The sequence below is a fragment of the Danio aesculapii genome, chromosome 21 (genome assembly GCF_903798145.1).
Source record: "Danio aesculapii chromosome 21, fDanAes4.1, whole genome shotgun sequence".
NCBI lineage: Eukaryota > Metazoa > Chordata > Actinopteri > Cypriniformes > Danionidae > Danio > Danio aesculapii.
The window spans coordinates 43963197-43988455 of record NC_079455.1 but is presented as its reverse complement, the minus strand read 5'-3'; the positions used below and the strand labels follow the sequence as shown (position 1 = coordinate 43988455).

The window sequence follows — 25259 nt, the reverse complement described above, 5'->3', positions numbered from 1 at the left end:
TGCAAGAATTGTTTAAAGTGTATGATTGTCTACATCTGAGTCAGCAATGTTGAATACAGCATATTCATGCAAACTAATCTACATGTATTAAACAAGTCATCATTGATTTTGTTGCTTTTTATTTCAGTGTATTATACAGTTTTACAAGGTGACATCACTGCAAATGCAAGTTATGTTGTGATTTAGATTATTTAATCAACTGATATTACCACCAGTATTGAAATGTTCACAATTAATATGATGTGTGCTCAGCATAAACAAACATTTCAAAAATACGCACAGCAACTCAAACTATCATTTCTATAAACTTTCATTTGAAATGTATTTTACGACACATAGTGTGATATAGTTAGAACATGGAGGAAACAAAACATCCCTTTTAATAGTCTTTAAATATTATCAAGACCCAAACTAAACAAAAATAGGAAAGTTTTTGTTCATATTATTATACTGCTATGGACAATAAATACATTGATATTGCTTGTAATTTGATGGTTTGTCAATAAATTTGATTTTGTAGAAAACAAGTTGCACAAAATGCAGTAAAACATCAGCTGTAATCAAATATCCCCAATAGAGTTATAGGAAGAGTTTTTTTAAATTGTCAATTTTATTATAAGAGCTGAGTGGTTTCAAACACTGTAAAATACAATACAATAATAACAGATGAACAAGTAACATTCCCTAAATGTCTTATGGATCATAAACTGTTAACAATTTCCTGTAGAATCTACAGTAACTACTGTAAATCAATTACAGCACCATTTAGCCTTGCTGTTTACACTCACCGGCCTCTTTATTAGGTACAACTGCTCGTCAACGCAAATTTCTAATCAGCCAATCACATGGCAGCAACTCAATGCATTTAGGCATGTAGACATGGTCAAGACGATCTGCTGCAGGTCAAAGTGAGCATCAGAATGGGGAAGAAAGGGGATTTAAGTGACTTTGAATGTGGCATGGCTGTTGGTGCTAGACGGGCTGGACTGAGTATTTCAGAAACTGCTGATCTACTGGGATTTTCTCCCACAACCATCTCTAGAGTTTACAGAGAATGGTCTGAAACAGAAAATATCCAGTGAGCGGCAGTTCTGTGGGGCGCAAATGCCTTGTTGATGCCAGAGGTCAGAGGAGAATGGCCAGACTGGTTCCAGCTGATAGAAAGGCAACAGTAACTCAAATGAGCACTCGTTACAACCGAAGTGTACAGAAGAGCATCTCTGAACACACAACATGTCCAATCTTGAGGCAGATGGGCTACAGCAGCAGAAGACCACACCGGTGCCACTCCTGTCAGCTAAGAACAGGAAACTGAGGCTACAATTCACACAGGCTCACCAAAACTGGACAATAGAAGATTGGAGAAATGTTGCCTGGTCTGATGAGTCTCCATTTCTGCTGCACATTCAGATGGTCGGGTCGGAATTTGGCCTCAACAACATGAAAGCATGGATCCATCCTGCCTTGTATCAGCGGTTCAGGCTGGTAGGGGTGGTCTAATGGTGTGGGGGATATTTTCTTGGTACACTTTGGGTTCATTAGTACCAATTGAGCATTGTGTCAACGCCACAGCCTACCTGAGTATTATTGCTGACCATGTCCATCCCTTTATGACCACAGTGTCTCCATCTTCTGATGGCTACTTCCAGCAGGATAACGCACCATGTCATAAAGCGTGAATCATCTCAGACTGGTTTCTTGAACATGACAATGAGTTCACTGTACTCAAATGGCCTCCACAGTCCCCAGAGCTCAATCCAATAGAGCACCTTTGGGATGTGGTGGAACCGGGAGATTGGCATCATGGATGTGCAGCTGACAAATCTGCAGCAACTGTGTGATGCTGTCACGTCAATATGGAGCAAAATCTCTGAGGAATATTTCCAGTATCTTGTTGAATCTACACCACGAAGGATTAAAGCAGTTCCAAAGGCAAAAAGGGTCCAACCCGTGACTAGTAAGGTGTACCTAATAAAATGGCCATTGAGTGTATAATAATAATAATAATAATAATAATAATAATAATAAAACATTGCAATCTTGATGCTTAAACAATATATTGTGCAGGGCTAAACTAAAAAAATTCACAAATCGATTGTGTGGAATCCAGCATTTTTTACAGGATCAACCCTCATAGCGATGGCAGCAAGAATATATAAGATTAAAACACATTTGATTTGATTATAATGTCTTATTTTAGATTTCTGTATAGGTTTTACAAAGAAATACAATAAACGTTTGCTCACGATGACAGCTTTAGCCGATGTTTTTTTTCATGACTTCGCATATTATGAAAAAGAGCGAACCTCCTCCCACATGACGAGCACTGATACGGCTTTTCTCCGGTGTGAATCCTCACATGAGCTTTCACAGCCGACGAACAGGAGAAACTCTTCCCACAGTGTGAACACTTGTACGGTTTCTCTCCGGTGTGAATCCTCTTGTGCTTTTTTAGGTTGCTCAACAAACTGAAGCTCCTGCCGCAGACTGAACACACATGAGGTTTCGCTCCGGTGTGAGTGTTCTGGTGCAATTTTAAATAACTCATATGTAGAAACGTCTTTCCACAAAACGCACAAATGTAAGGCTTCACACCAGTGTGAACTTTAAGATGTGTTCTTAAGTTTGATGCACAAACAAATGACTTACCGCACTGATCGCAGCTAAACGACTTGACTTCAGCATGAGTGTGCAGATGATTATTGAGCACGCTTTTATATTTAAAACTCTTCCCACATTCAGTGCATGCGAACGGTTTATCTGTAGTGTGAACTCTCAGGTGCACATTCAAGTGTCCTTTACGTGTGAACTTTTTTCCACAATGAGTGCACTCGAACATGTCTTCTCCGCTGTGAATCTTCATGTGCGCATTTAAGTCTTTGTTGTACATGAAACTGTTTCCGCATTGAGCGCACGTGAACGGTTTTTCCCCGCTGTGAATCTTCATATGCTCCTTTAAATGTCCTTTATAAATGAAACTGCTTCCGCACTCGGCGCACGTATAAGGTCTTTCTCCATTGTGAACTTTAATGTGCCTGTTAAGATCTGATTTGTACATGTAACTCTTTCCACATTGAGTACATGCGAACAGCTTTTCTCCACTGTGAGCACTCATGTGTTTTTTAAGGGAGGATTTATATATGTAACTCTTACCACACTCAGAGCAGGTGAACAGCTCTTTGACTTCAGTGTTTTGCACTTGTTTCTTTGTAAAATTTTGCTCAGCTGCATTTCCATCTTCATTTTTGATATGATGAGGCTGTTTTTTGAGTTCATCCAGCTCCACGGGGCCTAAAATGAACATTAAAATCCACATATTCAATTACAGAACGAATTAATCACAAACAAAACAAAATGTTTAACCTGAACGTGGTGCAACCTTATGGCCCGTTTCCACTGAGGGTACGGTACGGTTCGGTTTGGTTTGGTACGCTTTTATGGCCGTTTCCACTGTCAAAAAGCGTACCGAACCATACCACTTTTTCGGCACCCTTTCGAAAGGGTACCAAACACGAGAAAGGGTACCAAAAGGCGGAGCTAGACGCGCAGCTGAACGCTTTTGGTTTACAGAAGGGCGTCATGCGCTTCAAGCCAGAATGAAAACAAAAAACCCGCCATGTTTGAAATACACAGCGAGAGATTAAAGCGGAATTATAAATACATATAATAACGAGCCATGGTAGATCTGAGCTCAAACTAACCTTGTCATCGTCTGGAAGAACAACCACAAAGCCAAGAAAAAGAGCAGATTTACCCTGTGCCCCGTAGTTTTTTACGAGGCAGTCTGAGGCACGAGCGGTTTCGTTTTCTTGCTAGCGCTCGCGCGCGTCTAACATTATATCTGAAATAACAAACTTCTTGAGCTGATGATAATAACCTGCGCTTGATTATTGACGTGCTTTTGAAACCTGATCCTGTCAGACACTGACAAACGCGAGAGTGAAGCGTGAAGAAACAAAGGAGAAGCCGGAAAAAAGGAGCACATTATTATTCAGCAAACATGAACAAAATGCCATGTATAACTAACTTATTATCTTCACCTTTTGGACTAATATGAACCGGGAATGACGGAATTACTGTCTAACAGAGGCTACATGTGCTTCTGTAGATTACATACACAGATGAGAGGTTTTCACTGACTGTGGCTATATTTTGTGTGGTTTGAACCTAAATACTGACGAAATGTCTGCTGTGTGTAGTTCATCTGTAGTTGGTAACATATCGGAGAGTGTAAGGGGCTGTATGTGTTTATATATGTTCATTTATTAAGTTATTTAATATAATTACAGACGTTACAGTAGGCTGTTTCGCACAACATCATTGATCTGCAGTTATAATCAACTCATGTTCATAGAAAAGTTATTAATAAACATTTCTACACAAGTATTTATGTGTATGAAGCATCTGTTTTATGAGAAGAGCTTCTCATATGATATGTAAGTGACCTGTACAGCTTAATTGTAGACATTTCCTCGAGTGAGAATGACGTCGACTGAACTTTCTGTCGTACACCACGCCCACCAAAGGGTACCCTTGTTAATGGAAACGCAAGCTTGATAAAGGTGACCCGTACCAAACCGAACCGTACCGTACCAGTCAGTGGAAACGAGCCACTAATATACAAGGTCTACAGTAGACATGGTCCGGTTTAAGATTCTGACGGTGTGATACCTCGAATAAAAATACTAGTTTCACGGTATTGAAATAAAGTTATTTTTAAATGTCTGGGTAAAACAAACAAACTAAAATAACCTTTTCCCTGTTGAACACAGTTTATTTTATTTTAAGAAACATTTATAATATTGTGGAACAGTCAACACGTCAGGCTAAATAGTTCAAAATAAAATCATTGATTCTGCTCATTTGGTTCAAAAACACAGATTTCTTTACAAACAAATAAAAAAATACATAAAAAAAACTACATATACAGTTGCCGTCCCCTGTTTATTTTTCTCCAATTTCTGTTTAATAGAGAGAAGACTTTTCAGCACATTTCTAATCATATAGTGTTAATAACTCATCTCTAACACTGATTTATTTTATCTTTGCCATGATGAGAGTAATAATATTAGACTAGATATTCAAGACACTTCTACACAGCTTAAAGTGACATTTAAAGGCTTAACTAGGGTAATTAGGCAGGTTAGGGGAATTAGGCAAGTTATTGTATAATGATGGTTTGTTCTGTAGACTATCGAGAAAAAACACAGCTTAAAGGGGCTAATTATTTGGTCCTTAAAATGGCTTTTAAAAAATTAAGAACTGCTTTTATTCTTAAATAAAATAAATAAGACTTTCTCTAGAAGAAAAAATATTATCAGACATAAAGTGAAAATTTCTTGAAGCTGTTAAACATCATTTGGGAAATATTTAAAAAAGAAAACAATTCAAAGGGGGGCGAATATTCTGACTTCAGCTGTACCTTGGAACGGTATAACAGAACATTTTAGCCGTATTAAAACCTTGAAACCGGTTATCGTCCCATGCCTAGTCTAGCAGTGTTTCCCCACACATAATAGACTTTTCTTGAGCTTGCCGCCCAGCTTTACAAACGGCCGGTCACATATACTTGGTGGTGACACATCCATAATACTATTATTATCATCCTTTTGCACTTTTTTGTATCAACTCAAGAAAGTCAACATTCGCGATCTTCTTTCTTCTTTCACTCTGCACATTTCCTACTGTTTGGTCTGTGTGCGCATGTTACGTCCCGTGACTGTTTTATTTTTGTTTCTAGCTGCGGTCACACTGGGCTTTTCTCCCCATAGACTTCCATTCAAATGCACATGAAATGCGTCAGAACCAGAAACGCAGGGTCGTGCGTCAAGTTCACAGATCGCTGCGTTGGAAAGTTCAAGCTTGGTGAACTCTGACCTGCGAAATCGCATCACTTGACTGCGTGAGACCAATCGAGGATCAAAACAGGACTTCTCTGGGCAGAAATTTAAAACATAGAGCAATCGCTGGCTTTTTAAATGTCTAATCATCTTGTTTAATCCTGCCCCTTTTTGCAGCGCCGCACGACAGAATTTCACAAGCTCAAACTCTAGTGTGACCGCAGCTTCTATATTGCCGTTTTTTCTTCTGTTTCCTGATTTCTTTTGTTTACAGATTGTTGCCACCTGAGTCAAATCTGCGCAGCTAACCAACTGAGCTATAAAGAATGGCTGCAGCCGACCAGAAGGCAAGAGAGAGGGGGACGACATGTCTCACTTGAGCTGCTCCAGTCCCAGGGGCTTGTGACTCGTGTGCTTTTTGTTTTCACCTTTATAATGTGAATTAAGTTGACGGTATGAGTAAGGTGTGGGGTGTCTTTTTTATTTTAAAAACCTTTTTCTCCTGTTTTGCTGGGTAGGCAGGGAGAAAGAAAGGGAAGTATATTGTATTTTTCTTTCTTTTGGGAATGTTTATTTTGTTAGGGAAGTTAGTTTGTCTTTAAATTAGTTGTTTGTTGTTTTGTTTGTTATTTTGGACCCCCACATCCTGAGGTATCATTTTGTTTTGTATTATGTTCTTAAAATTTGAGATACATTATAAATTTTTGATAACACAATAAATCAATACTTGCCCTGATGGTGATCAGAATATAAGAAGGTGTTGACTGATGATTCTAGGTCTGGAAGCGGTACTCTCCCCTCTTTCTTCATTGTTCATTCCTAGCTGTGTTTACCCAAGATTTAAGTAGGAACGTAACAGCAAGAACCGTTAACACGCACAGACAATCTCACGTGCTCTGCAGACCCACAGAGAGGCACCTTTGTACCAAAATGCATCCGGCATCCAGCTGAAGGTTCTGAACTCCTGAAAGGTTTTACTTTCGCTTTCTGAATTTGCCATTATTTGTATGTTTTTGCATTACCTTTCACTGCTGCCGGGCGCAAGAGAAACATTAAATGATTAATCATTAACTTTACTATATAAATGGTTAATCAACTAATTTGCCTAATATAAATAATCTACACTTTTATTAATGCTATTAACTTTTTAAAACTTTAGCAGAATGTCTATTTTTATTCATTTTCTGTGGTTATCATTTCCTGTTTTATTTAATATATTACATGGTGGCGCAGTGGGTAACACAATCACCTCACAGCAAGAAGGGTTCGAGTCTCGGCTGGGCCAGTTGGCATTTCTGTGTGGAGTTTTGCATGTTCTCACAGTGTTGGCGTGGCGTGGGTGCTCCGGTTTCCCCCCACAGTCCAAACCACATGTGGTGTAGGTGGAACTGTATAAACTAAATTGATGGCCGTAGTGCATGAGTGGGAATGCAAAAGTGTATAGATATTTCCCAGTGTTGGGTTGCTGCTGGAAGGGCAAATATCCGCTGCATAAAACATATGCTGGATAAGTTGGCGGTTCATTCCGCAGTGACAACCCTGATTAATAAAGGGACTAAGCCGAAAAGAAAATTTTAAATATATCTAAAATGCTTTGGCAAAACTGTACTTTGCCAATAAAGCAACTTTAGAGAGAGAAAGAGAGAGAGAGAGAGAGAGAGAGAGAGAGAGGAGAGAGAGAGAGAGAAGAGAGGAGAGAGAGGAGAGAGAGAAGTGGCTGCACATGGCTCCTAAATAGCATAAAAGTAAGAGAAAGTGGATTTCTTTTATTTCAACAGCCTTTTTAAATAACTTTGACCCATTGAAAAAAAGGTGTACAACAGTGTCATAATAAATAAAAAATATGGTTAAAATAATCACTTTTTTGCTTGTTGTAAGTAGTTTGACCATTTGTGCTGTTGTTAAAAGGTGTGTTTCAATCCGGCACTGACGGGTATTTAGTTTTAGATTAATTATTAGTCAGTTTGGGTTATTTAATAAGAGAAAGAATGAAAACACAAACCTATTAGTTCCTCGGCCTCTTCCTCTTTTATTCTGCAGGGTTCCTCCTTAATCTCCATCTTTACTATAGTATACCAGTTGTTTCTCCTGCAGTAATTCCTCCTGTTTGACCAAATCATCAGTTTAACACATCGGGAAACACGCGAAATTAATGCCTTCTGAATAAAGATTTGATAGGAATTTCAATTGCCATCATCTTAAAATAATTCTCTAATAAATATAAAGTGAATGTACTTACAGTTTGATAAATATAGTATATTCAGAGCATTATGAACGGCTGTTTCCGTTCTCATGTTTTCATTCTTCCGCGCTCTTCTTCTTCTCTTAAACCTGGACGTTGTTTTCGGTACGCGAGCGCCACTACTGGCGGAACCCGACACTCATGAACGCCTTTATAAATCATAAATAAAGCGTTTAAAATAAACTCACTGTTATCTTAGCTGACAAATAAACGCAGGGTTGGTTTCTCTGTTTCTCTCCTCATACATGTTTGATTTGGAATTAGGCTGCTTCTTTTAAAAGCGAACAGTGAATTCGTACATCAGTAAAGTATGACAATTGACGATTCTTCATTCATTCAATTTCAAATTCCTTCAGCTTAGTCTCTAGCCTCTTAGTCAGAGGTCCCCACAGCGGAATGAACTGCCAACTATTACAGGATATGTTTTAACTTAGCGAATGCCCTTCTAGCTGCAACCCCAGTACTGGGAAACACCCATACACACATTCACTTCGGCCAATTTAGTTTCTTTAATTTACCTATAGCGCATGTTTTTGACTGTGGGGGAAACCAGAGCAGCCTGGAGGAAACCCACGACAACACGGGGAGAACCTGCAAACTGAACAGAAATGCCAACTAACCCAGCCGGGACTCGAACCAATGACTTTCTTGCTGTGAGGCGACAATGCTAACCACTGAGCCAACCACATTTTTGTGTTGTGAAATATTTAAAAAAATGTATAATTTGATTAATTTGTGATTATTATTTACTGTTATTATTAGTGATATTGGTAAATATAGCCTAATGCTAGCAATTAAGGCAATGACAACAAATAACCCAATGTTTAAATCACTGCACTTGATTAACGGAACCCCTGGTTGGGACAAATAAACAACCCAGCATTCTAATGCTGTGTTCACACCAGACGCGGATAAAGCATCAAGCGTGAGTGATTTACATGTTACGTCAATGCAAAGACACGAATAGATATCCTGCGAGGCGATACGCGCTAATTACATGATTTGCGCAAATGAAGCGCGCAAATTGAGTAACATTCGCGCTGCCTTAACCAATCAGAAGTCTGCTCATGTATGGGGCGTGATTATGACGTAGCGCCTGTTGTGATGCCCTGGGGGACACCGTACAACAGCTAATCAACTGGGCTCGGTCTGAAGCACCACTGAGAGCTTCCAACATCCAGCTTAAGTTTCTGGAGTTGATGAACTCACAGGGTTAGGTGCATCTCTGAATGGGTCTAGCGCACTTGACACGGCTCCAAATGAATCAACGCTGTTTTTCCTTCCTAAGGCACATAAACACAGCTATTCTGTTAATAAAACCCATGTTAGCCATTAACCAATGAAGCTACAGTCACCGGACAGACAGCAGCCCTGCCCATGACATGAATCCGCATCTATTGTGAAGTGAATTTGACGTGCGAATGTAGCGTAAACTCAAAATGTTCACACGTTTATTTACACGCGAATAGCATGATTTATCCACACGTACCGCATCTGGTGTGAACACAGCATAAGCTAAAAAAAAATTAAGTAAAAAAATTAGTTCTGTCCCATATTTACCCAGCGGCTGAGTTAAGCCTGGGCTTTTTTCCAGATCAGCATTTTTAGTGTCACCTGAAATTCGCTAATATGACCAAACCTTTCTTATTTATCAAAACACAATTCAAACTAAAATTCTGGGAGTAAGAAGAAACAATAAAAAAAATAATCTGCTCAACTTTTTATTTAATTTGAACGGCATCTTATGTTAATCTGCTTTTCATTATCCCAAGATCTCCATAATCCTGGACCAGGCCGTATCCTGAGCAGATGCTGTGGGGTTATGGAGGAGTGGAGAGCATGAGACCTGAAAGACAACAGTGACAGACGAGTCTCCGCATTGATCTCGTGGGCCAGCCCTAAACACCCACCGGTGACCTACTCACCCTGCAGCTTCTCCATAATGAACGTCCAGCGTTCTCCAGCCTCCGGCACCTAGACTGAAGCTCTGCATAAGAAGTTTGGTCAGAGGAGAAATGGTCGTGCCCAACTGAGCCTGGTTTCTCTCAAAGTTTTTTTCCACTTCACTTTGTCAATTGTTGAAGTTTATTCCTCCAGTCGCCACTGGCTTGCTTGGTTTGGGACTTGTGGAGCTGCACATCGATGGATTTGCTCTTCAGTGTTTTAATCTACTAGAACTTCACACACAATCTACATGTAGAAGCGCTATAGAAATAAAGATGAATTGAAATTGAATATATTAGTTGATTGTGAATACATATAAACTAAAGTTACTTTGTTCATTAATTAGGCCAATGAGTATATGATTTATTATATTATTTATATATTTTTATTACTGACAAATTACATCAGTAATAATAAAAATACATAACCCTAATGACGCAATAAATGTGCTCATAATATATGTAATTGACATTATTCACTCATATTTATTCACAAACATTCATTAAAAATATTTTTGATTTTCATTGCAAATTCCATTGCTGATTAAACATTATTCATTCATTTTCCTTCAGATTAGTCCCTTTATTCATCAGGGGTCACCACAGCGGAATGAACCTCCAACTTACCCAGCATATGTTTTACACAACGGATGCCCTTCCATCATCAAATGTCCTCTTCCCAACAGGGATAAACCAGCAACAATCAAGAATGCATGATTATATGCTGTCACAGCTTTGCGATCAAAATATGTGATTATAATGGAAGTCAATGGGGCAAAAACAGCCACCAACATAATGAAAGGGCAGGCGATCTGCCACGAGTGTATTGAAAATGTTCAAAGCATCTTCCCAAATTATGTGTCAAAATAGATGTCACCAAAAATCATACCGTTTCCTGAAACACAGAGAAGGTGGCTAGGAATGTCCAGATTCGATCATGTGATCAGAAGTCGGGACCGATCACACTGTTTCACTCAATCGGAATCGAATGGTATATATATATATATAACAGCTCTGCTCTGTTTAGTTCCAGCCCTAATAGACTGATTTCACACTGCCGCCACTTTTAAAAGCGTAATCGAGGCTCTGCGGTGGGAAGAAACCCAGAAGTGTCGTTGGGAGTTACAGAGGAACGTTGTGTACCTGGCTGTATATCTTATCAGCGAAAGAAAAGTGACACAAATTTATCATTTCACCTGAAGGTCCGTTCTGATGAATGGTGAAATAAAAAGGCATATCAGAGCTCATTTTCAGCTAAGTAAGGGAAATGGCACTAGTTAGCTAACGTTTCTTTTCCAAACACACGTTAAGATCAAACTCAAGTTAATGAACTGATTCTTCACTATATTAGACTGTCATGAACTGAATTAAAAAAAAAACCGTCCATTTCCCGCTAATGTTTAAGGCACTGTTGATGGCTTTCTTAAAGCAGCGCTGATTTGCCATTGTGTTCACGTGCTCAACAGAAATGATTGTGATTGGGCCGACAAGGTCATCAGTTCACTCTCCGCTGTTTACCGAGCACAAACACAGACGAGATCTGCTTGATGACTCGACTGATCTTCACGGCTGCTTCGCGCTCAGTCTCCGTGTATCTGTGTTTGCACTGGGTGAAGAGCGGTAAACTGATAAGCACTTGTGAATACTATGGTAATCAGCGTGTTTATGAACGCGCTCAGCGGCGTTTGAATGTTAGCGGGAAATGAACTGAAAACTTGAGTACCGGACAATTACAGACAACACAAGGGCGTGCTACAGAGGACTGCAGTGTTTTATCACTCACCAGGTTACATAGGCTGAAGCAGGAAAGCGTCCCGATGGTGTTTAACTAGTGCCATGAACTGAAGCCAAGAGGACACTTGAGCATTTACTCTTACAGATGTGTTTGTAATTGCTTTTAATTGTTTAAATAATCTTACTGAATGATATTAAAGTGATGTTTACACCATTTCTGCATTTGAAATCTCAGCAACAGCTGGAGGTTTGTAGTCCACAGCGTGTACTGCAATGTTTACAGTGCTCATCCTATACTTACAGGTTTCTTCCCACCGCAGCCTCGCTTTGGTTCTTTAAAATGGCGGCCGCGTGAAATAAGCGTGTTAAACACACCTGATCAAACTAATTGAGTCCTTCAGGCTTGTTCAAAACCTACAGTAAGTGTTGAAGGAGGGTTGGAGCTAAACTGTGCAGGATGAGTTTGACATCCCTGCTATATGAGTTTACTTACAGGTGAGGCATCTATAAATTAACTTTGCTCACATTTTCTTTCATGAGTTTGAAGATTGTGAAGCACGATAAACCTCCTCCCACATGACATGCACTGATACGGCTTTTCTCCAGTGTGAAGTCTCACATGAGCTTTCAAAGACGATAAATGACTGAAGCTGCATTCACAGCGCGAACACTTGAGCATTTTCCCTCCGGTGTGAAGCTTCTGGTGTGTTTTTAGGTTGCTCGATGTACTGAAGCTCTTCCCGCAGTCTGAACACACATGAGGTTTCTCTCCAGTGTGAATGTTCTGGTGCAATTTTAAATAGCTCACATGTGCGAAGCTCTTTCCGCAAAACGCGCAAATGTAAGGCCTCGATCCAGAATGAACTTTAAGGTGCGTGCTAAGACCGCTGCTGTAACAAATGTTTTCCCGCACTGATCACAGCTGAACGACTTGACTCCACTGTGTAAGAGCTGATGATTTCTGAGAGTCTTTTTACGTCTGAAGCTCTTCCCGCATTCAGAGCATGCGAACTGTTTGTCTTCAGTGTGAATCTTCATGTGCAAATTGAATTCTCCTTTACGGATGAAGCTTTTCCCGCATTGAGCGCACGTGAACGGCTTTTCCCCGCTGTGAATCTTCATATGCTCCTTTAAATGTGCTTTAAAAACAAAACCGCTTCCACACTCTGCGCATATATGAGATCTCTCTCCAATGTGAACTTTAGCGTGTCTGTTAAGCGCTGATATAATCATGTAACTCTTTCCACATTCAGAGCAGGTGAACGGTCGTTCTCCACTGTGAGCTCTCATGTGTACTTTAAGCTTGGATTTATGTATGAAACTCTTACCACACTCAGAGCAGGTGAACAGCTCTTTGACTTCAGTGTTTTGCACTTGTTTCTGAGTGAAATCTTGCTCAGCTGCATTTCCATCTTCATTTTTGATACGATGAGGCTGTTGTTGAGTTCATCCAGCTCCACGGGGCCTAAAATGAACATTAAACTTCAATTAAAGGACTAAATCACATTCAAACTAAATGTTCCCTGAAGTGCTTTGAAATGTGCATTTTATATTCGATGTTTGACATATTCTTAACCGAAACGAACATTATAAAGCTGCAGACGCTCAGACCAGCACTTCCAGACCTATCGTTAGTAATGTAATGTATTTATTATTTAATGCTATGTCAGCAACCAAGGCTATTTTAATAGCAAGAACATTTCAATAATAAATATACAATTAAAAGCCACAAACAGATGAAAACATAAATTAAATAAGATTTTTAGTGTTAATACATGATAAGAAGATTTTTTTAGACCTATTGTTGACCAATGTTGCTTCTTGCTAGAACAGGGTTTCTGCAGGTTTCATCAAGGCAAGTTTAAGACTTTTAAAGACACTTTTAAGAGCATTAAGAATGAAATTTTAGACTTAAACAGGGCTAAATACTAAGAATTTTTGTAAAGACCCGACTGGGGTTTTTTTTTATTTAATGTGTCAAAACTCTATTTGTATACACTTTTCTTTTTCATCATAATGTTTTTCTAATTAAAAGTTTAACATTCTTAAAAGTATATTATAAAAGAAAATGACAAGAATAATCAATTTAAATTTGTTTGCTTTTGGTCCAAATAAATTAAGTAGAACTCCTATTCAACCTAATGCATTTGTTTTTTTGTACAATATATTTATTGCTTTTTTTTGCATATCACAACAGATTACACAATTACAGAATAATAATCATGAAGGCACAGCAAACTTTTTACCCCCCATTCTCCCTCCCAACAACCCATTCTCTTAAAAAAAAAAAAATAATAATAATAATAATAATATAAATAAATAGATAAAATAAAAATAAAAACAAATAAATACATATAAAAAAAAAAAGGGGGGGGGGGGGTATGTTTAAATCAGGTAGAGAGTGTTTCCTGAGTTTGTTTAGACCAGTGTTTCCCAACCCTGTTCCTGAAGGCACACCAACAGTACACATTTTCAACCTCTCCCTAATCAAACACACCTGAATCAACTCATCAGAACATTAGAAAAGACCCCAAAACCTGACACGAATGGGTCAGATAAGGGAGACATACAAATATGTACTGTTGGGTGTGCCTTTAGGAACAGGGTTGGGAAACACTGGTTTAGACCATGATACTTCCCATATTCCTAAGCTTGTTCTTGTTGTAGTAGACGGTCAACATTTACATTGTACTTTAGAAAGTTATTAAAAGGTCTCCAGATATCTTCAAACACATTTTGTTTCTTTTTGACAATGTACGTGATCTTTTCACCTAATGCATTTGTGTTTTAAACCCTTAGGTTTCATACCCATTTATAATATTATGTATGTTAATAGTTTTTGTGTAAATAGAATTATCAAAAATGTCTAAGAGCTGTTGTGAATTGCATCTCTTTGCAACAAAAACTTAAATACATAAAAAATATTTAGATGGATTGTTGGTGATTGGATGGGTGTCGGCTCGACTGGGTAACTTGGAGAACTGTTAACATTAAGACTTGTTTAAAGTTAATTAAGACCTACAACACAATATTTCTGTGAATTTAGGACTTTTTAAGGCCTAACATTTTGTTTTTGAAATTTAAGACATTTTAAGTTGAAGGATTCGGATTTCGGCCTTCTAATCTGTCTCATCATGGATCAACGTTTATCCTTTTCTCATCATTCTGTTTCTCATTATCTTTAAATATGATTATTTAAATGAGTATTTAACTAATTAATAAGTAACACACTGCTTTATGTAAGAATGTTCAGTGCATTTGCCTGTCTCTGTGTAACTTTTTCAGGAGCCACCAAACAAGGTCAGAGGTCACGGAGACCTTGAGTGGAACTGAGGGCTGAGGACTGGAAGCAACTCTCTCTATTGTTATTTCTGTGAGTTAATACTCTCTAAAATGTCTAAAGTGATTAAGCTATTTTTTGGGGTTTATTCTTTTAAAGTGATTCTACTTTTTATTCAAGATAAACTTTGTGTAGTAAGGATATTATAACTGCCTGAATGTAGATTATAACGGTTTTTAACCAGTTTTGATGAAGACGGCTGAGAGTACACTCAGCCTTGGATAAGAAACAGATTGTACTTTAAGTGTGTGTGTGTGTTCTATTTGATTGTGGATCCGTTTCACAGGTCTGGCGTCAGCTCCAATACGTCTAGTGGATGTCTGATGTTTACATGCTTGAGATATTGTTCAGAATTGTATGCATGCACCCACATGGAAATTTTCCAAGTCTATCTGTGTTTCAACCAATCAGGTTAGAACACCTATATGTATGATGCCGTTAATGACCTTATGTGAGAGTTTAATTGTTATTGATTTGTGATTGTAAGCAGAGCGGCCTAGGAACTCATTTGCCTGTGTTGAAGCTGGCTTCTGCTGATGAAACTGCAGACTATCTTCAGTAGAATTTATTTATTCATTTTAATCTCTGACTCCAGCTCTTCTTCATCTGACTGATTGCTCATTCTTTGGGTCAAAAGTGTAAATTACCCCTTACAAAGTCTTTTAAGACCCCACGAATACCCTGTAGAAAGTGCCAAGATGTTCTTGTTGCAGTCTGTAATCACGATGATGTTGTGGACGAGGTCCAATATGTAGTGGACCTTGTACCGCCCACTAAGGTAATGCCTACTGTGACAGTCAGGTGCAGATTTAACTAATAAGCCAGGTAAGTGGCCGCTTAGAGCCCCCAATAAATATCTAGAAGTATAAATTATACCTATAAACTATATAATTGTTTTCTATCATATTTCATATGGTAAGAGTTAAACAAATACAATACTCTTTTTCCAGACAGGAAAGCATTGGGAGCAGAGAGAGCAGAAGGATCGGCAGAGGACCTCGAGACCGGAATTGAACTCAGGTTGCCGTGAGCATGTCGGTGCTCAATGTCAGTGCACAGTACCACTAGGCTATTGGTGCTGACAGCAAATACAATTTTAATGAAATTAAATATTATTTAGTATACAATTAAATCTAATATTATTATAATAATGTAATAATAATATTAAAAATAAAACATTCATCATGGAGCAGTCAAATTTATAAAAAAAATATAATGTGTATTATATTTAGTAAATTAGGCAGGGCATGTCAGACACTAGAGAGCATTTGATTGGTCAGAAGATTTGATGAGAAACTGAAGTGTGAGGTGACGTGAATAAAAGCAGTAATGCATTTCAATACAGATACTTAAAGTTTCAGTTCGACTTGCAGCATTATTTAAACACCCCTCCTACCTCTGCACAATATTTTAGTTTAAAATAAATTTTTTGTACAAATTACATTTATACATTTGATTTGTATAAATCTAAAGACTTTATCTTCAACTTTATGTTTGGAATTTTTTTATACACAAACAAAAATGCATGGCTTCACGTCTTACTTTTCGACATTTTCTGATTGAAGTTGACTCACTGCTCAAATCTTTCCGCATGTGTCAGATCTTTGGTACGTCATGAAGAACTGTTTTGATTTAGATAGCTTATAGATAGCAACTTATTTTCATTCCTTCATTTTTCGGCTTAGTCCCTTTGTTAATCAGGGCCACAGCGGAATGAACTGCCGACTTATCCAGCATATGTTTTTACACAGCAGATGCCCTTCCAGCTGAAACCCAGTACTAGGAAACACCCATACACACTCATGCACTACGGACAATTTAGCTTACCCAATTTCGCTATAATCGCATGTGTTTTGGACTGTGGGGGAAATCAAATCTCAATATAAGTATATATAATAACCCGGAGGAAAGCCAGGCAAACACGGGGAGAACATGCGAACTCCACACAGAAATGCCAACTGATCCAGCCAAGGCTCGACCCAGCGACCCTCTTGCTGTGAGGCAACAGCGCTGCCCACTGCTCCACCACGCCACTCCTTTTGTCATATACATTTATACAAATGTAATTTACTTACCCCTTTCTTTATTTTGTCAGTCTTTCTTCTCTCTGCATTTAATGTAACTTGTATTTTCCCTCTGTTATATCTCTCTTATAATGATCTCCTGATTGTGTTTGTGTATTTTTATTCATTCATTCATTTTCCTTCGGCTTAGTCCTTTTATTAATCTGGAGTCGCCACTATGGAATGAACCACCAATTTATCCAGCACACTTTTAAGCAGCGGATGCCCTTCCAGCCACAACCAAACACTGGGAAACACCCACACACTCTTGCACACACTCACAAACAATACGTCCAATACAGCTTATTCAATTCACCTGTACAGCATGTGTTTGAACTGTGGGGGAAACCAGAGCATACTGATACTAACATCTAAAAAATACTTTGCTTTAATTTCATGGGATCTTTACCATGTGATTGGCTACTAGGTCTACATGTATCTAGTTTTAGATTAATTGCTATGTCAGTTATAATCTTAATTTTCATGATTAACTTAGTTATTAAAGAGAAAGAATGGTACACAAACCTATTAGTTCCTCTGTCTCTTCATCTTTTATTCTGCAGGGTTCCTCCTTAATCTCCATCTTTACTCTAGTATGTCAGTTGATTCTCCTGCTGTAATTCCTCCTGTTTGACCAAATCTACAACATGGGTTTATCTGTAAACATGAAATTAATGATTTCTGAATCAACATTTAATGAATTTCAGTCGTTATCCGCGCGGGCTGATACCAATGTTATCCATATAACTCAGCCGTTTAAAATTATCCTAATAATAAAGTGAATGTACTTACAGTGTGAAAATACAGTATATTTAAAGCCTCATGAACGACTCTGCTTCACTGTTGTTGTGTGTGTTTCTTCTTCTCGTAGACTCGGATGTTCGTCAATGTTTAAGGTGCACGAGCGCCACCACTGGCGGAAACGTAAACTAACCGTTTATAAGCCTTCGTGTGCAGTGTTGCCAGATTGGGCGGTTTCCAGTTTATGTTTGCGGGTAAAAAATGTCATAGGCGAGTAGTGAAATTTTGGGCGGCTTTGCAACGGCGTATCCGCCAGCCCCGGTCTGCCCTCATAAATCTGTTTTGATCTCCCAAAGAGTCGCCATACCCTCCATTCTTCGCATATAAACGCTCAAACAGCGTAGAAACGCTTGTGATATCCCTCCCCGACACGACATCTCAATCAGTCCTGGAGGGCCGGTGTCCTGCTGAGTTTAGCTCTAACTTGCTTCAACACACCTGCCAGGAAGTATCTAGTATGTCTAGTAGCTTGATTAGGGTTGGAGCTAAACTCTCCACGACACCAGCCCTCCAGAACCGAGTGTGGACACCCCTAAAATAAGGGATATGCCCGCCAGAAAATAGCAAAAAAATAGTCCCCGCATGTGTTTGGACTGGGGGGAAACCGGAGCACCCGGAGGAAACCCACAACAACACGGGGAGAACATGCAAACTCCACACAGAAATGCCAACTGACCCAGCCGGGGCTTAAACCAGCAACCTTTTTTACTGTGAGGTGATCGTTCTAGCCACGGCGACAAAAGCAAGCTACTTTTAACTATTTGCTTTAGGTTTTACAATTATATTTACAGTATATGCTCGCCTTAACAATTTACTCTACTGAATATACATTCACCGGCCACTTTATTAGGTACACATGATCAACTGTTAACGCCAATTTTTAATCAGCCAATCACATGGCAGCAATTCAATGCATTTAGGCATGCAGACATGGTCAAGATGATCGGCTGCAGGTCAAAGTGAGCATCAGAATGGGGAAGAAAGGGGATTTAAGTGACTTTGAACGTGGCATGGTTGTTGGTGCCAGACAGTCACCAGAATGGTCTGAAAAAGAGGAAATATCCAGTGAGCAGCAGTTCTGTGGGCGCAACTGACTTGTTGATGCCAAAGATCAGAAGAGAATGGCCAGACTGGTTCCAGCTGATAGAAAAGCAACAGTAACTCAAATAAGCACGAGGTCTACAGAAGAGCTTCTCTGAACACACAACACGTCCAACCTTGAGGCGGATGGGCTACAGCAGCAGAAGACCACACCGGGTGCCACTCCTGTCAGCTAAGAACAGGAAACTGAGGCTACAATTCACACAGGCTCACCAAAACTGGACAATAGAAGATTGGAGAAACGTTGCCTGGTCTGATGAGTCTCCATTTCTGCTGCCACATTCGGATGGTTGGGTCAGAGTTTGGCATCAACTACATGAAAGCATGGATCCATCCTACCTTGTATCAGCGGTTCAGGCTGGTGGTGGTGGTGCCGGCGTCCTGACATTTTATCCTACCCATCAGATTATGCTACCAACCTGTCTTTGAATGGTTCTGAGATTGGGGTTAGGGATTAGGTAGGTTAGGGCAATATTAAAGCTTCATATAACAATACTCCACATTAAAATGTACACTGGTAGCAAAATCTGATGGGAAGCATATTGCATCATCAAATGTGCTACCTACTTTTTGAATGGGAGGTAGGAAAATCTGACAAGGTAAGACAAATCGTCAGAACACCGGCATTTAATCAATAGCGTCTTTACAACAAAGTGATTTCATGCCGCAAGCCTTGCTGTTTCTGTGTGTGAAGTCAGGAAAGAGGTCGAACTCTGTGCCACTGCATAACTATAGATGTGTTAAAAAATAATGAGAATATATATATATATATATATATATATATATATATATATATATATATATATATATATATATATATATATATATATATATATATATATATATATATACAGGGGCGTAGCAACTGGGGGGGACGGTGGGGATCCGTCCCCTTCACTTTTAGAGACAGACCATTTAGAGACAGATGATTACTTATATGAACATATGATCTCATACAGCCGTCCCCCCCACTTTTAAAATGTCCACTACGCCCCTGTATACAGGGGCGGACTGGCCGTCTGGCAACCCTTCTGGCATTTGCCAGAAGGGCCGGAGCAGTTTTAAAATGTGGGCCGGTCAGGTTTTTTTTTTTTTTTTAATATGTATTGTTTTTGCATGCTGGCAGCTTTTATCTCTTGCAAGATGTGAATATAATGCTGCTGTTGATGACACAACAATAATAATAATAATAATGATGATTGATAATTATAATAATGATACATGTTAAGCATTTGGGCCAATCGGCGACGGCCGGCCGGTCTCGAGATGGGCCGACCCAATCAGAGGCTGTGGATCACGCTGATGTAATCAAAATCTGGCAAGATGGTCAAACAGTAAATGCAACACAACGCAAGCTAACGTTAATGTCAAAATATGGACCGTAAAAAAGGAAAGGCGGTGCTGAAAAGGTCAGAGAGAGCAAGAAAAGGGCTCTAAAATCAGATGCTGCCAAATGCATAAAATTAACCGAAATATTCGCGAGAGGAGGTGTAAATGCATCGGAGGACAGTAGCGCGGTAGAGGAGGTAAGAAGGGAACAGAAAATAAAGCAGGTCACACATCGGATGCGCCGCAACACGGCGAGCACATGACAGTTGAGTATGGCACATCAGACGCGCATATTCACATGACAGCTGCCGACTTGTGTACCTTAGAAACTTTTGTTTAGAAATTAGAATTCTGAAATGCATGGCGTTGCGCGGCGCGACGCTGTGCGTCGCCGAGCAGCGCTTCTGGTGTGACTGACCCCCTTAATTATACTAAAATATAAAATAATTAATTTTAATGTCATTCACGCCTACTTCTGACAGTTTTTGACAGTAACCTACACTGTGTTTAACAGTTAACTCAGCGTGAACTCCCATACATTTTAAAAATATCATTATAAGCAGATAACGTGGAATTTAGGGTATACACAGAACAGCTATAGCTATAGTACTGTAGGAATTTGTAGTCAACTCTAATACATAGCTAGTCTTTCAAGTCTGACATTAAATACATGCATATGTCACAGTATGTAGGTGGAACATAGACTTCTTTTACAGGCAATATTGTAGTATATCTATGCAATAGTCAGACATGGCTTTGCTTATGTTCTTCCTTCCTGACCCCTGTGTTCATCTATTCAAACTAGATGTTTCTGGACCCAGTGGCAGTGCAGATAGCCTGACTGCTGCAGCAGCATAGTCAAGTGTCATGGAGGTAGGAATACAGCCGTAAGAGAAACACACCCTGACACAAATGCTGACAGTTTCTTAATACTGTGTACAGAAAACTGATATAGAAACCACAAACCAGTTAGGGGTTGTCAGTGGGGGCTAGTTCACCACAGATGTCTGGTCAGTCAGAGGCAACGAGCTGCAATCAATCCAGAATTCTTTATTCTTTTTCCACAAAGTTTCCTACAAGTACTGAGCATGCAAGTGCTAAACATCACTTCGGAGTATCCATGTAGGTTGGTGTGTGTGTGTGGTCCCGAAACAATAAGAATAAACTGTCTGATTGCCAGAAAACACTTCAAATAAAAGCTCATGTAAGCCTTTTTAAGACTGTGGCTAATTAACGATAAATTAACCCCTATGATAGGAGTAGCCTGTGAATGTGGGTCACACACACACAAATGGAGATGCAGCACTAGCAACACTTCAGCATACTTTATATCAAAAAAAGCTATATATCATGAAGGATTAAAAATGTACAAATCTGCTAGTACACACAAATATTCTGCTTTTTTGTTGTATATTGTATTGCCTTTTGTGCTACTGTTATTACTTAAGTGTAATAAAGTTTTTTACAGACGCTAGGACACATTTCTCTATATAGGACACTTTTGCACAAACTCTTGACACAGTGAGCACAGCAGAAGTCTATGTGGGCTGAACTAGGGATCAATTCTCATTGTTTTGGCACAAAATGCATTTAATGATTACATCTCTTCCAATTTCATCAATTCTTTTCTCACTCAGACACAACAACTGACAAAATTCTTTGGACATACAGGACATTTTGCACATGTTGCGTGCTGCATGTCCATTGTGTGTAAAGCTCTGTGTGTGTGTGTGTGTGCGTGAGACACATTCAAAGGTTACTTCTATCATATATAATAGCAGACAAACATTTTTTTATTAAGTTTTTACTGTATGTATACATTTTTTATAAAGAGGTTGTTTTTGTTCCAGTCACATACATTTAAATGTTTTAATATCTATTACATTTGGCACTGCGTATATATTTCACCATCTGTACACTAATATAAGTGTGGTGATGTGCGTGTCCATGGGTGGGGCTGTGTCGGTGTGGTAATGTGGGCTGGTTGTGGCTACAGTGCCAGGGCTGAATTTTTGTCCCAGGCCGCCCCTGCCTGTATATATATATATATATATATATATATATATATATATATATATATATATATATATATATATATATATATATATATACACACACACAAATATTCGAGTCCCAATCGCGAGGTAACGTCTGATTCTGATCGAGTCTGAAACTGTGTGATCAGGCCCGATTTCTGATCATGTGATCGAAATTATTTTCGCTGATTTCCCTGATTTAAGCTTATAATTCATCCTGTTTTATTGCAGTGTGTGTGGATGCAGACGGACATGTACAGTTTAACTCTGGTCAGTCGGAGAGAATCAAAGAAAAGGTGAGAAATTAATTCATATCCTAAAGAGAAGGACGGGTATATCGAGTACTCTAATTCAAAATAAATGTATTTTAGGCATTCAGAAACATCATCAAACTATCTAGCAACAAGGCAAAATATCATAGCAACATTTTAGCAACCATTCCAGAACATCTTAGCAAAACACCCTAGCGACTTTGTAGTAGAAACATTAGCAACACCCTAGCAATGATCCACACTACCTTAGCAACATCATGACAACAATCCAAAACCCATGACAACATCCTAGCAATCACCCAGAAAATCTAAGAAAATCACTTTAGCAACTGCTAAGCAACCACATAGCAACACAATATGGCCAATGATACCTTACCAACACTATGGCAACCATCCAATCCACTCTCGCAACTAAACAGCAAGGCATTAGCAACCACCCAGATAAACGTGAAAATACAGAAACACCCCAGCAACACCATAGCAACCATCCAACCCCCTAACAACATCCTCACAATCACCCAGAATATCTAAGCAAATCACCTTAGCAACTGCTAAGCAACCACCCAGAAAACACAAGCAACCACATAGTAACATATAAGCAAGACCAATCATAGCTTAAAAAACACTATAGCAACCATTCAACCCCCCTAGCAACTAAATAGCAAGGCCTTAGCAACCACCCAGAATTTCTTAGCAAAATACAAAAAAACACACTATCAACACTGTAGCAACCATGCAACCCCCCTAACGACATCCTAATCACCCAGCATATTTTAGCACACTACAGAAACACCCCAGCAACACCATAGCAACCATCCAACCCCCTAGCAACATCCTAGCAATCACCCGGAATATCGAAGCATATCACCTTAGCAACTGCTAAGCAACCACACAGAAAACACAAACAACCACATAGCAACACATTAGCAAGGCCTGTTATAGCTTAACAACACTATGGCAACCATCCTTAGCAACCCAGAATGGCCTTAGAAACCATGCCTTAGCAACCCAGAATGTCTTAGCAAAATACAACACAACATGTCCTAGCAACACAATAGCAACCATCCAACCCTCTAGCAACATCCTAGCAATCACCCAGAACACCTCGGCAAAACACCCTAGCAACTGCTAAGCAACCACCCAGAAAAACAATCAACTCCATAGCAACACCCTAGCAACTAAACAGCAAGGCCTTAGCAACCACCCAGAATAGCTTTGCAAACAACAGAAACACCCCAGCAACACTGTAGCAACCATCCAACTCCCTAGGAACATCATAGCAATCACCCAAAATATCTAAGCAAAACACCTTAGCAACAGCTAAGCAACCATCCACTCAGAAAACACAAGCAATGACATAGCAACATATTAGCAAGGGCCAGAATACCTTAACAACACTACAGCAACCATCCAATCCCCTCTAGCAACCACATAGCAAGGGCCATAATACCTAACCAGCACTATAGCAACCATCCAATCCCATTTAGCAACTAAATACGATGGCATTAGCAACCAGCAAAATACAGAAACACCCCAGAGTAACCTAGCACCCACATAGCACACCTTAGCAACCACAGAGCATGGCAAACCCGTATGAATGGCCCAGAATGACTTGGCAACAATCTAGTAACTAACCCAGCAGGCTCCTAGATGTCAAAACAACATCAAATTTGTCAAAAACAAAACAAAACATGCAAATAGCATTAAAATTGCAATGTAAATAGTTATTTATAATTAAACCTATTATAATTGCTCGCCTCTTTCTCTCTCTCTTTAGATCCACGCACTGTGTTTTGTACTCTTCAGAGATTTGATCTTCAGCTCTCATTCAGCGGGCACCGAGTCACTGCTCCCCCTGCTGGACACAATCGTGTAGCACACCTTACTTATATTGAGTGCGCAGCATCGAACTTTACACTAAAACACTGTAGAGTGTGAAGGTTTTCAGTTCACTGTGGCCTGATTTCAGTGTCAATTAAAAAAATGCATTAGTTAATGTATTTACTAACTTTAACAAACATTAAAGAACACATTTATTACAGTATTTATTCATCTTTGTTCAAATGTATTAAGCAAATACAGTTGTTCACTGTTAACAAGCACAACTGTAGATGTTACTAATGCATTAGGGAATGCTGAACTATGAGCATTAAATGCTGTATAAGACATATATAAACTGTATAAGTATGTTTATACAACGTTGGTATCACTTTACAATAAGGTTGTTTTCGTTAATGCATTTACTATATATGTTTCTTTATTTAACCAGATAAAACCCATCGAGATCAAGATCTCATTTAAAGGGGAGACCTGGTCAAGAGGTCTGCAGCACACAACTGATGAAAAAAATAATCATAAAATAAAAAATGAAGATAATAGTTATTCAGCTTTACCACATTACAATATGTTAAAACACACACATTGAGAAATGGACTGTTGTTGTTTGTTATAAAGGATAGAGCCGAATGATTTAACTGGGATGAGCTCAGACTGAAGAGTATTCCAGGGGGCGGCATGCCTAAAGGCTCACTTCCCCATTTCAGTTCAAACCCGGGGAA

At 39.1% G+C, this 25259-nt stretch overlaps 2 protein-coding genes across 2 annotated transcripts; both read right to left on the bottom strand.

Moving 5' to 3' along the window:
• Positions 1–1797: 1797 nt before the first annotated feature.
• si:rp71-1h20.5 (uncharacterized protein LOC541434 homolog) lies at positions 1798–8141 on the bottom strand. The gene is made up of 3 exons (XM_056445743.1): positions 8080–8141; positions 7843–7943; positions 1798–3291 (listed from the first exon to the last, which is right to left on the bottom strand). The coding sequence occupies exons 2-3, from the start codon at positions 7898–7900 to the stop codon at positions 2243–2245; spliced, it is 1107 nt and encodes a 368-aa protein (XP_056301718.1). The 5' UTR covers positions 7901–7943; positions 8080–8141; the 3' UTR covers positions 1798–2242.
• Positions 8142–11711: 3570 nt separating this feature from the next.
• Positions 11712–17813, bottom strand: LOC130214194 (gastrula zinc finger protein XlCGF8.2DB). The gene is given in 4 exon segments (XM_056445744.1): positions 11712–12653; positions 12656–13199; positions 13202–13224; positions 17688–17813. Coding segments are annotated over 4 exon segments (1008 nt in total). The 5' UTR covers positions 17746–17813; the 3' UTR covers positions 11712–12270.
• Between the last annotated feature and the right edge of the window lie 7446 nt (positions 17814–25259).